The sequence below is a fragment of the Rhynchophorus ferrugineus genome, unplaced genomic scaffold (genome assembly GCF_030347505.1).
Source record: "Rhynchophorus ferrugineus isolate W39M unplaced genomic scaffold, kcgeb_rfMv2 rfM2, whole genome shotgun sequence".
NCBI classification, from domain to species: Eukaryota; Metazoa; Arthropoda; class Insecta; order Coleoptera; family Curculionidae; genus Rhynchophorus; species Rhynchophorus ferrugineus.
Genome location: NW_027472581.1, coordinates 78971410 through 78987449, shown reverse-complemented (window position 1 = coordinate 78987449; position 16040 = coordinate 78971410). Strand labels below are relative to the sequence as shown.

Sequence of the window (16040 nt, the reverse complement as noted above, 5' to 3'; positions counted from 1 at the left end):
ATAAAATTAATTTAAGATGGCTACAAAGTTTTAATATTTCTGAATCATCTACTAAACAATCCAACAGGCATTAAGAAAAGGTTGAAAAACTGGAGCCATCTTTTTAGATGTCTCCAAAGCTTTCGATCAGGTATGGCACCACGGTCTAATATTCAAAGCGAAACAGCATGGTCTACCGAATGAGCCAATGTCCCTGTTAGATTCATACTTGGATGGTAGGTCCTTTCAAGCGAGGATCGGTGACGCTGTCTCCTCTCGTAAAAATGTTTTCTGCAGGAGTCCCGCAAAGTGCTCCATTAGCCTCAACCCTATTCAACCTTCTATATGGCTGATTTCTCCCTCCATAAACTTTCCCACAGAGCTTTTTATGCAGATGATACTGCTTTTTCGACAACTGGTTATAGTTCCGAAGCTATTCATGACAGACTTCAAGTCCAGCTGAACCAGGCGATTGCGTAGTACAAATTCTGGCGGCTGCAGATAAACCAGAGCAAAACTTAGGCTATTCTGTTCCACCGCAAGAAGGAGTTCCTCGCCTATCGTCTCCAAATTGATAAAGTCCCTATCCCCTAGCTTCAGAAAGTTTCATACCTCGCTCTCCAGTTCGACCGCAGATTCCAATGGTCAGTTCAAATACAGCACGCTGTTTACAAAGGCAATGACGTGTACAGCCTACTATTTCCACTCCTCTGCAGAAAAAGTAAATTCCCAATCTCCCAGAAAGCGACTCTGTCCGTCCAGTCTGCCTACAAAATGCTAGTCCGCCCAGTCTGCCTTTACGCAGCACAGGTGTAGTACAGGTATGTCTCTGAGAAACAACTTGAACTACTCCAAGTGTTCCAAATCCCTACCCATCCACAAACCTCGGTAATAAACCAACTATGACAATCCCAGTCGTAACCCAGGGTCTCTGTCGCCCGCAAACAGAAGACCATTTGATTCTAGCTGGTCATCAAGGAATAAGAAAAAAAAAGCTATTAAACTAAAAGAAAATATTTGCTTTAATATATTATTTCAGGTCCATTATGAAAAGTCAATTCAGTTGAGAGCGAGATATTAAAACAAAAAATATTACACATTATTTTGGGAAACCATGTAAAGGTGTTTGTGATAATAAAAAATAAAAGACAACGTCTGACATCTTAAAGGTTTTATTAAATCTTCCAGACTGATTACAAGCGAAACATAAACATGTCTTCGAAAAGCACAATTTCTCAAAAGATTAATCCGCCTAGTAAATGTCAAATACATAAATATATAAACGTAGTACCACGCCTCGTTCCGTAACTGGTACGTGAAAAGTAAAAACAAAATAAAATAGTAATTTGTACAATATTTGTATAACATATAGAGGTGAGGACGACAAAGAATTCCACAGATCCATGTAAATTTTACAAAAAAAAATCTATTTGCTAATATACACCAATGAAAACAAAAGATGACACGTACTTTACGGTTTTAAATCTGGCGGTTTAAAAAAGGGCTTGCTGAAACCGAGCGCGGAAGAAAAGGCAATTTAGTAGAATAACGATCAACAATATAATTGCTTATGTAATATTTGGGAATAGTTAATGTGACATGAACTCCACTGTAACCGAAGCTAAGTCGCGGTTGATGTCGTGTAACATATTCCTCTAAAAAACAGGCGTACAAAATAGCTCCTATTGCCTTTTCGTAATCTTGGCGGAGACGCTGCCTGGCCAACTGTGATTCACTAAAAAACCCGCATGGTCCTATCTTAATGCCTTAACCATCAAGTCATAAACTTCCACTATTCCTTACTTCTATTGAACAATAATTTACCTACAGCACGACGTATCAAACAGGTCCAAACTAGGTTCAATAAAAAAAAAACCCGTTTGGCCCTGTGTCGATGCCTTAACCATCAAATCATAAACTTCTCTTATTCCTTACTTCTATTCTATTGAACAATAATTTTCCTACAGCACGACGCATCGAACAGGCTCAAACTAGGTTTCAGTACATATTTAGCTACTCCGAGAGGCAGCGTCTCCAAATTGTCCTATATCCACGTTAAGACATAAAAAGTATCCATTATGCGTCCGTTCCAAATAACCAAACCGGAAATACTATGGATATTTTCGCGAATTTTTACTATATTGATTAGTCTAAACATTTTCCACACAATATTTGAAAAAAATGCATTTACCAAACGTAGGATAATTTTCTAGAGTTACCATCGAAGAGTCACCGTCGTTCTGAACGAGGTGGATCTCAGATGGAGAATGGATATTGTTTATTTTAAGCCGAAATTGTGTCCAAGATATTTACATATTGTAATAAGGATGGGGGAGAAAATTTAACCTAAACATGTCCACGGTCATTCTATGCTATTTTTTCATCATGACCCATCTTCATCATACAAAGCACTACGACAAAGTGGTAACGCTACTAATAAAAACTGTCAACTACAATACTACTACATTCAACGGAAAACAACTTCTATATTCTTAAAACTTCATAGTTCGCGTATACCAAATTTACTATTTCAATGTTATATATACACCCATGTCGCTAGATGGCACTTAAAATCAGTTTTACTAACTAGCAGTTTTTTCCTGCAATTTTTGTTTGAAATTGTCTTTGGCAAGGTAATAGTGGCGATCGATCGTGAAGACATACTAAAATAACGGACACGTGTATTTAAAAAGTATAAACTATTTAAATGGTGCCGTTACCTTCGCGTTAGTCTTCGCGTGTCATCGTCGCCGCGACTGAAATTTACGAAGAGCATTGGGAAGAAATATTGCCTAGATCTGTTGTGTCCAATCATACAAAACTAAATATAGTTTTTAAGGGCCACCTTGGGAAAATATAGAGCCTTAGAGAGAAACATATAAAACAACAGTGACAGTGAAGACAACCCATACTGTGCCGTCGATAAAGAAAATTTTGAGGGACAAACATAACCGAAATTAAAACGAAGAAACACACAGATTCAATATCATTCGAAACTTCTTACACAATATCGTTAGTTGCATCACAGATATCAGATATCATGTATCAATTTTGGCATTCTGGTACTAGGATCCTTCGATACTCTAAACAATGCATTATGCTGCACTTTAATACGTTTTACACGGAATGTACAATATATAATCGTCTAAACTAAAATAAATTACTACAAAAGGGAACAAGGATCTGGCACATTATGAGTTGCAGAAATAATAATTAAAAAAAAAAAAAAAAAACGTACGAAAACTAATACTAAACAGGGAGGCCCAATCACCGCGCCTCCATAATGTCTATCCTAAGAACAAAAATTAAATATTCTATGTACAGAAGGAACAGAGAATTCACTAAACTTCTTATAACGTATCTCTTTAATATTACCAGAGATAAATATATATTTTTGGCGTTTCAATATAAAAGAAACTTTCGACCATTTTAAGTAACAAAATAATAAAATAAAAAATCGTCATGTTCAATCTTCGGACTATCTCTCTACCATACTATCTTTTAGTATTCGTAAATATATTCTTATATGCACATATATATATATATATATATATATATATATATATATATATATATATATATATATATGTATATGTATATATGTATGTATGTATATATATATATATATATATATACTATATATATATAACTTTTTGCTTTATTACAAAAATCAAACAAATAATGTCAGTCTTTGGCTCGTGTCTCATTCTACAATCGACCACCTAAATAACTCAGTATTGAAATAATTACCCAACGATACGATTACTCAGAATGACATACTTCACCGTCGACAAAAATCTTAGTCCCGAAACGGCGATGCTATAAGTAATTTAGGTGGTCTGCTCGTGCAGTAATGGGTCTGGATTATCGGGATTTGGCGCTGACGCCGAGTCCCATAAAGCAGACGCAAGGCTTGGACACGGTCAAATCGAGCGGCGCATCATCAAGTTTAAGGCTATGAGAATGGTGACGGTTGCTATTATCTTCAACGAAACGATGATGGGAACTGAACAATTTTGACACAATCCGAGGTCGGCCTGTTATTATTGATGGTGGTGGTGGTGGTGGTGGTGTGGTGTGATCGACGGCATCTGCGAATTAGTACTGCCGCAACATCGATCGCCTCTGGATGTTCATTCATCTAGTTCTGTCGCCAGATGATTGGAGCCAACTGTCGGGTTTCGGCTTTGGCAAGAACGCATCTTGGCGAAACGGATTATATTCGATCACGAAGCCTGAAAAATAGAACACGAAAATTGATTACAACAGAAAAAGCAATTTAACAACTATAAATATCAGCAAGGAACAAGTAACATCGTTTTTTTTTCATACTATCAATCATTGTATTTTGTTAACGTATTTTTGTTTGGAATGTTTACAATATTTGTACTAAAAATAGTATACCCAGATATAATTATAATTGTTAAGAAGTAATAAGTCGTTTGCTTCATAAATTTAAAAAATAGTTGAAATTACTATGCTTCATTGTTAGTTTTGATGAATGAATAAATAAGATTGTCAGCGAGTTATTACATCAACCTCATCGGTTTTTAGGATATAGCCAACATTTATTTAAAAGTGTATCACAATTGAACATCGAATGTTAGAGCAAAAGAACGCAGTTCACCTGTCTTTAAAGCAACAATTTGACCAAAAGGATTCTGGGGATGAGACATAAACAGAAAAGAAAGCGGTAAAAATTCCTCAAATGCGATATCAACCTAAGGTAGACATGTTGTCAATATTCTAAGGCTGAAAATAATCATTTCATTGAACCAAAATTTATGAAAGAAATGACTATTTGCAAACAAATTCGAGGCGTCTGGCGCCACGGTGGCGCCAACCATTTATTTACTATAGTGTTAAAGGACGCCTACCGGGCGTGAATGTTTCCACTTCATCTTCTGGTTTTCTTAACCAGACACAGCGAATGTGTTAAGCGAAAAATGGTTTTTCGTCCCAATCTATTTAGACATAATTAACTTACTATATAGATGACTTTTTCATTCACATCTAATAACATTATTCTTTAATATAATATACCTGCTTAACTACAATAACGCCCGGTCGAGACTGTTGATGTTGTTGAACTGTGGCGGCGCTATACTCCACAAAAGCGCCATCAGAATTAATAGTGCGGGTGGTTAGAGCTAACGGCGCTTCCTGAGTTGCGGGAGTTGTGGTTACCGTTACCGAAGCTCCAAGCGCTGGTTCATCGCCGAACATATGATCACCTGCAATTATACTAATGCCAATTTGTCGCGTACTCGAATACGAAATGGCGTACCTTCAAGATGCCTAATAGCCTCGACAATCGTCTCTAGATTTTGTCTGGATGTATTGCTCACGGCATAAAGTCGTGCACCCGACATTTCTTCGTGGACTCCAGCGTTGGCGTTATTATTCGGCGAGGGCAATCGTTCCACCTCCACCTTGGGCTCCGCCTTGATAGCGGCTTCCAAGACGCTCGGTAGCCTTTGCTCCATTGTTACCGTGGTCAAAGCGGGCTCAGGACTAGAACATCTTGAAGTCGGCGGTGAACAAACGACCGTTTGCGTATGTCCCACAGGAAGACTATCTGGAGCCACTAGTTGAAGCCCGGCGATGTTCTCAGTCTCTTCGGTGGTAATGAATTGGATTTGCGTGGACTGCACAGTCTGTAAAGTTGTTCAAATAGAAAACGTTTCAATAGTTGTCGAGATTTAACAAATACCTGTTGCTGTTGAAACAGCTGTTGTTCGAGCTGTCGTACTTGGTCTTCAAGCACCATCCGCATATTCCTTTCCTGGTCCAAAGCCTGCTTCAACTCTGCAGGAGATTCACTATTGTTTGGATTATTCACTGTCACTGTTATAAGTTTCACCGGTTCTGGTGACATAGACCCTAAACCTACAACGAAAGCATCATTAAATAAAAGGAATACAAATATAAAATTAAAACATTAATACCTTCGTCAGCCGACTCAGCCGATATGGTGGGTAAAATAAGTTCAGGTTTCATTCGCTTCTTTGGCGGCAGTTCCCCTCCCTCATGCTGCCCGACCAACCGCTTCAACTGACAGTTCTGTGATAAGAGTCGAGTTTTTTCTTGTTCCAATGAGTAAATGTATTCTGCTGTTTGTTGGAGAATAGCCGCCTGAAAAGAATAGATACAGATATTAGAATAAATGAATCCCTATTACTCCTTGCGCAAAAAAATTGAATATGTAAGAAAACTTAACCAGTGTTTAAACTTGGCCATGTGATAGCATGACAAATGTTTAACAGCTGCATCAGTCAGCATATATCGATCAATAAATGTATTTATTAATTTCTTAGTGCACAATTCATTCGATCTGAACGTTTATCCAATTTTGATAGACTAAGATATATATATATATATATGGTTAAACAGAAACATTACAGGAGTCAATTTTTTATTTTCATTTGAATATGGTTCTTTAAAATGCCAGCAATTAAACGTACTAACTTTGGTTACAGAACTCGCAATGCTGCAAATCAAAGATACATACAAGCAAATGAAACTGACAAGTAATGTAAAGTGGAATGAAGTTGGACGAAATTAAGCTGCATTCAATTATAACACGTCAATCGATTACAATTCCTAGCAAATCGTTGCTATTGGACCAATGAACGTTGTGTTTCTACATTGCAAGGCGATTGATTGAGAGTCCCTTGATTGTGTTGCACAATTGGCCAAGTTGGTTCCGCCAAAACCATTACATTAATTGGTTTAGAGTAATTGTTTTTTAATTAGTTCTATGCTAACATATCTTAACATTCATTTATTCTAAATACCTATTATTATTGGAATTCAAGCATTAAAATGTTTACGTCTATTTTTGTCTATGCCTGCAATAACTTTTTCATTCTGCTTTTGTATCATTATGCATTAACCATTCAATTAATCAATTTAGGATCAGATTGCTTTGCTTTTAACACTCGCAAACTTCCTCGAAAGGTCGCAAGTTACAGTATCATTAGTTTGCATGTTCAACAGTAGCTTGCTGAATAAGCTGTTCGACTGCTTTCCAATGCAATTCCATTTTGCGATCGAATCGTTGACAAAACTGACTGTAAGTGTTTCCATCAATGATTCGAATTACACTGATATTAAAAACGTTTTTCAAGTTACACTACAATAGGAGCATCTAAGAAAAAACCGCGATTTTTGTTGTTGATTTAGAAGGGGAAGGTTTCCTGGAACAGTTTTTCTTTTAGTACCTCGGAATCATATTAACTTTTGATTAAATAATGCGTTGTGTGCATTAAGCGTTGTCATTCCCAGTTGTGTTAATCCTTTGTTGGTAAGCATCTAACATGTCCTTAATTATGAATTTATTTGTTCAAAAGACAGAAAAACATCAACATTATAAGTACACCAAAAAATGTATATTTTTAAAAATATATTAAAAATATATTTTTTAATTGTATATTCCAGTTCGAATTGAATATTTTGTGCAATCAACTAGTAAAAAAATATATTTATAGATTTTTATATCGGTTTTGAAACCTAATTCTCATCGTCATATTTTCTCTGTTTATTTATTTTTAAAATTTTGAGCAATATAAAGAATTATAATTATTAAAGAAACATAGGTTTTAAAAATTCTGACAATTCCGCCAATGGGATCTAGTTCGCAAAGTTACCTATGGAAATGCCCTGGTGATAGCCAGAGTCTCATTACTAACTCATTACTAAAAAATACCATTTTATGCTACCATTTTAGTATTATTTGAGCTACGTCTGGTCCTATCAAATTAATTGTAGTCCAATAAAAAACACCTAAATCAATAGTTTTTTTTAATTTATAATATTTAAAGAGTGCAAAATTTAGTACCACTTGTTGCTTAAAATTTTATTATTACGTAGCCACTCATAACTTATCCTCATCTTCATACCTTATTTGTAGTAATCTTTACAATAGTCGTAAAATAGGGTATTAATAATAATGCTTTCACATTCACAGTTAAAAAATCCAGGGACATCTTTAACAGACACTATGTATAATATTGAAAGCGGTTACAATTTAATTTACATCTGACGTGCTATTTTCAAAAATAAATTATCCAAGAAAGAAACTCGAAGAGTTTATATAAAAAACAATTATTAGATATATTCATGATGATTTTTCTCATCAACAAATTTGCTAATTCTTTTTGATTTCTAAACACTATCATTGTTAAAAATAAAATCCTCAAAAATGATAAGATTGTCACCCTAACAGTTGGTTCTATATGACACAATTTAATTTCTATTGTGTTAGGTTATGCCTAGTTAATATGTCAAGGTTATGTTCATATTATATAGTCGCAATGCAGGGATATAATATTGTTTTGATTTCTTATAATTTTATTTTTGATAGTTTGGTAATGTAAATATTTTTACCTAGGTAGAAAAACATACTATTATTTTTATTTCTGTGATGTTTTAGGGTGGACTTCCAGAAGATTACGATGTCCACGCTATGGTTACAATTACTAATGATGTAATATATTTAGATTCAATAATGAAGCCGAGTTACAATAATAAATGTCGATGTAACATCGAAAAAGAGAGGTCAACAGAGAATGAAGACAACAGCATGGCCACTCTTCAATAGTTGCAAAAGTGCGCTTTGAACGGTCAAAGGATAACCGGCAGTTTTCCAATGCCGCATTCTCTCAATCCCTGACCAATCGACGACATTCTCCACATTCCTCGCTTAAATCCCCCGGTCCCGGCGCAACACCGTAGCAGGCCGCTGCTCCGTCTCTGTCGCGCTCTCTTTTAAAAACAGATGATTTCTAGATAAACGTATTCTGCGCCGCGCCAGCGTAAGGCCGCTTCAATAATTTTGTATCGTACCACAATACTACTACTACTACTACATCGCTCCTTGTCGTCCGTCTCTAATCGTAACGTTTTTTTTTCTGCTCTTTACCAAGCGCCGCGTGCGACAAAGAGAGAAGACGCGGATGCACAGATGAAAATGAGAGAGCGAAAAGCAGCGCGCGCTTTTGGCCATCTAAAAATAGACGTAGGGTAACCTAGGCAACAACAGCGTTGCCAGGTTTATAAATCTTTAAAGTGGAACTACTGATTTGGAACTTTAGCCACACATTTTCTCCAATATTTTCTGAATAACCAGAAAGACGAAATGACAATGTAAGATAAACTTCCTAATTGCATTAGTTGACATCTGACAAATGGTGAATGCCATCTTGTTTGGACTTGTACCTGTTTAATGACGTTCCATCTAATACATGTGACAATAAACCCTTTTGTTTTCATCGATGAACCTACACACTAATTCGTATTCAAATTACTTAAAACTCCTAAAAAAGTAGGAAAATAAATACTAGCGATGAAAGTATTTTTCATTAAAACATACTTCCGTACAACGGATCTGGCAACGGAGCGCCAAGACGCTTCGCCGGATTGATAGGTGCTGCTACCCCACGCCGTGGACGGCGGAATCCGGAACCGAGGTCGCTATGCGCACATTCAACTTCTGTCGAGCGGTTGCCAGGCAACGTGGAACAGAAAAATACCGACCGGTAGGCATGCGGGAAGGGGCAACCCACTCCGGTTGCAATTGGTGAGTCGGTGCGCGGTTGCCGGATTTCGGCATCAACGGGAAGTCATATCGTCCCGCCGTTACGAGGTGCATTAGAAAATGTGTTTCCGAACTCGAGATAAATACCCTTTGATTTGATATTCAACAAAACATAAACCCTGAAAATTTTACACCTAATACAATAAAATATTCATATTCAGTAAATCATAATTATATGGGGTTTTAACCCAATAATTAATAGAATCAAAGGGAACAAAATATTTTTAGAAACAGCATTGAGTCAACTTTGTTAATAACCGTGCCATTATGTTTGCGTATGAATTATGCATGCAAAATTCTCGATCGGCGCCTATTAATATAATAATAATGGTTAAAAATAAAACAGAATTTTAATTGTTTGATGCAACCAATAGAACGTAGTTTGCAGGCTTGAAACGGCGGCGTTACCTAAAGGAATCGGTAGAGCCGCATGCAGTTCGCAGTCGAAAAATGATATGCCGTCGCAGAAAACACGGTTGACCTTGAATAGCTGGCGAAATGGCGTCGCAGCAGTTTGGCGCCCACTTGACACCGTATCAGCTAAATCAGCTGTTATTCGGTAATGTCATGTGGTAGATTTTCGCTCAACGTTTAGATTTTCGAATCTTTTTTACCGCGTACGAAACTAGGAACAAGACAGAGAGAGACGGAGCCGGCCAATTTTATAGTCGAGCGCGTTCCAAGCGCGGTTAAATCGCAGTCCGGTTTGTTTAGGTTTTTTTGCGGGGTAATTATATCGGCGTTATTATTAAATAGTTTGGTTGTGCCTGATAGTTCGTTTCAGTTTCGAATGTACCGAACATCTTGTTTGCAATTGTATTTAACAGGATATAGTGTTCAAAATTTTGATTTCTTCGTTTAAAAATAAGATTACTTTTAATTTATATTGTATGGGCACGCACTGAGACCAACAACAATAACCGAGAACATGTATAAAAATAAATTATGATATTGAGAAAGAAATGGAAGTAGATAAAAAGGAAAATGGGTGTTTGTAGTAGAAGTAGAGAAGCGATCAGAAAGAAGTTGGAAATATATAACAGGATCGAAACAGGACCCAAAAGAAAAGGGTAAACCAAGATGGAAGTGATTGATTGGATGAAGTCCGGCATGACTTGTAGAAAGTATTTTTTATTACATGGTGGTATGGTGTATTTTACTTTTTATATAATGTAATGAATCCACGAATAAATAAATGCAAGAGTGGACTAATATATCAATGTTATAGAAAAAAAGTATTATCCCTACACTGTGATATTGATGTTAAAAAATCCATGAGAATAAGTTGACAAAAAAGTTATGTATACTCATAGGAAAAGTGATCTTATATTTTGCTTTATTACATCATTATTACGACACTTCAAAAAATAAAGTATTATTCCAAAAATGGAATTAAATCATGATCATTTCATGTTATCAATTCAACAACAGTCGGATGGAGATTATTTGATCTTTATATAATTTTTCCTTATTTTAAAAATATATTATATTTCTGACTACTTGATATAAGTATTTGTTAGAATATATGCAGTGATTTGGTCCTAAGTTCTTTTGCAGAAAGCTGTCCAGCTAGTTTGTGATATTCAGAGTGATTTATCACCTATCTTCTTCATTAGTTTTAGCGTAGTATAAAATGTTCCTATTAACATTTTCCTTTTGATTTTTACTTGTATATTTTTCTTATAATACTGATGCTTTGCGTTATACATTTTAACTTAATTGTCACATTTTAAACATACTTTTAGCATATTTACATGTTTATTACTTACATTTTAGACATATTATCACACCTCTTTTATGCAAATAAAAAATCTCCATTCATGGAATGTACAGAATTGTTATCAAACGTAAACGTTGATTATTTGTTCAAGCCCTATCTTATCACAGTTTTTTCATAAGAACAAAATGAGTGTATATTATTGAAAAAATCTGTAATATTATAGTCAACGCATTTCTTAATATTTATGTTACATCGTATTTTGTACTATGCTTCATTGGTGATGCCATCATGGAAATCGACGCGATTTATCAGCAGTGGGGAACAACATCTGCTGCCTGCTTATATGCAGATGTCTGGCGTTCCTTCCGTTTTTGTTGGGCGTCGCCTTGCAGGTACGAGAGGTCTTTCGAGCTCTCCAGGTTGTTGACAATGAGAACGACAGGACCATCTGGTGAACTTACCTGAAATCGACGTCCATAAATAGCCTTGTCGGTTTCCTTTGTGAGTGTATCGAAGTGTTGATGATGATTGACGGCTTGAGACATAAATCATCGCTGTATATGTGCCTAGGCAATTTTTTACAGTTTGTATCACATGACCGAGAGTGATAGGAGTCTTAATAAATCAATCCATCTTAAGACAAGCATACACAGGCATTTCACAGGTAGATCATATTATTTTCCTAAATGATCATTCGATAAGTCTTGTCCTATGTCAAAATAAGCAAAATCTACTTGCTGTCAAGGTCGCTTTCCTTGTCTGCGGAGGGGAGGGGGTTCCTTCGGTTGGCGTCTTTACTTTCATAATACCACATCCGCTCACAACAACGACGAGAAACATGAATACATTTCCGTCCCAAAGTTATGAGAATAAAAAGGTTTTCCCGTTCGAAAACATGTGTGACCAAGTGTGGCTCGCTAAAGAGGATTATTATCATTAATATAGATTTAGTAAGAAAATTATGCCCTTACATATTATGTATTGAGTGCGTGAAAAAATAATTCATATTTTTGAAATTCATTTTTAATTTTTACAAATATTACATAATGTCCAAACGTTACACATTTATTAACTCTATAGAACAAACAGGTACCAGAATATCAATTAGTCTAGTAACCGTGAATCATTAGTAGTAGTAGTGCTAGCAATAACTGACGCTGCGGAGAAGCCTTGGCTTAAGCCCCTTAGGGCCAAAATTACCTAATTATTCTAGAATGTTTAATATGCTTAATAAATAATAAACTATATTTTCAACTGTTTATAAATTTTATTCACTTAACTTTAAATAAACACATTACGCTAGATGACATATTATTTTCTAAATATTTTATACACACACTACACGTTTGCTTTACCATATTTCTTCATTCTCTCTCTTAATGTAACTTTTTATAGATGTCAACAGTTACATCTAATTATGTCGAGGGCATCCGAACTACTTTGAACCATACAAGAAAGGAATATTGCCCTACGTCGATGGGCTACACAATAAAAATCCTGTTGTTTTTTGGTCAGTTGTCTGTGTGTAATACTTTGGATTGAAGTAGTTTAGTTGAAATAATTGGCAATATATTTTAGTTTTATTAAAAAATTTGTTAATTTATTAAAAACCATTGTACTAAATTTGACTAGGGATGTGAATTTTGCAGAACTTCTTAATTACTAATTTAATGGTTTACGAACAACAATGAAACCATATACAAATGTTTAAGTAGTAGATACACTCTTAAGACTAGCCAAACTTTAAATGATTTATTTAGTGGTAAGTCTAAACTACCATCATATAGTGGACTCCTTGATAAGTTTCTATACGAAGGAAAGGAACTCTACAATTGTTAACTAAGCTGAAATACCATAACGCCTAATACAATTTTTAGAAGTTTAAACATATATTTGAATTTGGACATAGCTGCTGTTGGACCTCCTCGTATAGAAACAAATAATTTGTTTGATTTTTTATTGATACATTATGTCATGGCACACCAATTATAGAGCTTGTAATTCATAATTAACACATAATTAAATAAATGGCTTTCATGTTCAGGCTCCTAGCGTTTACTGCTGAATTACATAGACCTGAAGTCACAAATTGGCGCACAATTTAAAATTTAACATAGAAAAACCCGAAAACTTCTCACAAAAACAATATATTTTTAATAATATTAAATACATTGAACACGGAATTTTTTGTGTTAACAGTACTTTAAAATCAGTAATCATTCCTATTCCATATAATAACAACAAAAAATAAACTGCATGAATATTTCAAATATAACGTCACTAATTCATCCAGTGACCGGCTCAAGAATTTACATGGGTCGTTACCACCTACTGCAGCCTCCTCTCTCTCTCTCTTACACACACACCCTTTCACTACTTCTCCTTCTTTCACCGTCTTGCAAGAGTTTGGAATGCGAATTTTTATTTCGCATGACATTCTGGTCGATTATTCGTCGCCCGAGGTGATGCCCCCCACCCACTGGTCCCTCCGCTTGCTGCAGCACGATCTCTCCCGGCGAAGGCTGGCAGCCGCAGAAATGTCGCCGTGTTCCCACGTTCAAATTCTGATCAGAGAACAGACACCCGACATAAACGGAGTTAATATCGTTAAAACGTTTTAGAGATCGCTAACTTTTCTCTCCATCTTGTTGTTTTCTTTTTGTTTGGCTACAGAACGTTATCTGACCATTTACGGAACGTTTAAAAATACATTATCAGAATCAAAAATATGTTTATTTTCAACATACAGGGGGCGGAATTGATTGGAAAAATAAATATGTTCCATTTTTATTTTTAAAAAATAGATCAAAAGGACTGTGGCTTTCAATGTGTAAACTAATCTATACAAAAATTTTATATGTTCGATTTTTGACGAAAAATGGCCCAGAAAGACCTTGATATCAAGCTCTTCGAAGCATACATTATTACCAATATTTGTTTGATAAAAAATACGTTACTCAGTTTTACATTTAAATGCTTTAGTAAAGAAATATTTGAAAAACATTATAACTTAAAATTTTTAATATATAATAAATTAAAATATATATATGTATGAACTGAAAAAATTCACTATTTAAAGTAAGAAGACAGTTAAAGAATATTCATCCAAAATAATAATAATAACAAAAATAACTAAATCTAAAATTAAAAAGTGTGTTATTCAGCTCAAAATAGATTTGACCTATAAAAGCTTTGAGAGTTTCGTACAAACAAGCTTTGATAGTGCTAGCACAAAAGGTGATTCTGAATAATCAAGCTAATGTTACTGATCAAATATAAAATAAATTTGACCTATACAAACCTTTGGCATTATCAGGGCAGTTTACACATACGAAAATAATTTGTGAAGTTACAAAAGTGTTGAAAATACCCTTTTAATATTATTAATTCAATAAAACTAAGGTAATTAATTAAAAAGTTATTTAGTTCAAAATATATTCAACCCACAAAACCTTAGATAATTCGAGAACTTCGAGAAGTGGGCCTAAAACATTTGGTTTGAGCTGTAAATACAGTATTTAGAGAATAATTCTTTAACAAAAGCAAACCACTTAAAGAAACTGCTAAATAATATTTCTTATATATAATTTATCAAATAAAATAAGCAATAAGTTTCAGCTCGTTATTTTTTTGACCTACAAAGTATTAATAATTTATACAGAAAATATGTAATATATTTATATAAAGAAGACTCCATATATATTATATATATTATTTTGTTTTTAACGTTTTAAACTGTAAAACATATGTTTAATATTAATAATCGAACAGGTGTAAATATTTTAATGTAAAGTGAGATTGACCTATAATATTATTATTTTTATATGGGAAAATGTTAATATTTTTGAAATTAATTACAGGGTTTTGGCCTTGAAATGTCCTAATGGTTTTTTCGTTTGGACAAGACTTGGAATGTAATTCGTTTTGTTTATTTTTATCTATTAAGAAAGCTTATTCATAGAACGAGACTGCTAAACAATATTCCTTTAGTTAAGCAAATTGAATTAATTAAGAATGTTAATTATTCAGCTCTAAACAATTTTGATCTACAAAACCTTGGATTTTTTTAATCATATAGAAGCCATCCTGAATACTATTATGTGTCTTAAAAATGTTTCCGAACACGTAATTAATAATTAAAATCAAACAAACTTAAATAATTTAAAGCTGTAATAAGCGGCACAGTGGTTTTGACCTATAATTAATGCGATTTGTTTGTTATTTCACTCACATAAAACAATTTAAAATACTTCCTAACTGAAAAAAGAAAATACAACAAATGTGCTTAATTCTCCTCATTCCTAAAGAATAAATAACTGCTTGAATTTGGTCTTGATACTATCAAGTCTTGGAACTTATAAACATTTTTAAATGATAACTTTGACATGTGTGGCAGAAAAATGTAGACGTCAAAAAGTTGGTCACTTTAATTTTGCTCAAAAAACTAGAGTGAAATAATGTTTAAGATCAAATTGTGACTATTGAAGCAAAAACGGTTTAAATATGACAAGAATCAATCAATATGCAATATTTTTACTTAACATAATACTTATGTTAAATTAAATGAACAATTGTTAAAATTAAAAATATTTTTTTAAATATTGACAATTCAAAATTATCATCTTTGAACATGAACGAAGATCAGTAAATCTTCTGAATAACGCTTCTCGAAAGATACCAAGATTATGGCCTTGAAAAGCCTTAACAGTTCTCTATGAAAAAGCCTTGAGGATTTATTACTTT

General features: G+C 34.3%; 1 protein-coding gene across 2 annotated transcripts in view; it reads right to left on the bottom strand.

Moving 5' to 3' along the window:
* Positions 1-1135: 1135 nt before the first annotated feature.
* The window catches only part of crp (transcription factor cropped), a 109592-nt gene continuing 94687 nt past the window's right edge, over positions 1136-16040 (bottom strand). For both annotated transcript variants that reach the window (XM_076396348.1, XM_076396349.1), the window contains exons 3-7: positions 5928-6114; positions 5693-5868; positions 5267-5636; positions 5023-5213; positions 1136-4214 (exon numbers count right to left, since the gene is read on the bottom strand). In XM_076396348.1, the coding sequence (XP_076252463.1) occupies positions 4206-4214; positions 5023-5213; positions 5267-5636; positions 5693-5868; positions 5928-6114 (933 nt within the window). In that variant the 3' untranslated portion in view covers positions 1136-4205. The remainder of the gene's footprint in view (positions 4215-5022; positions 5214-5266; positions 5637-5692; positions 5869-5927; positions 6115-16040) is intronic.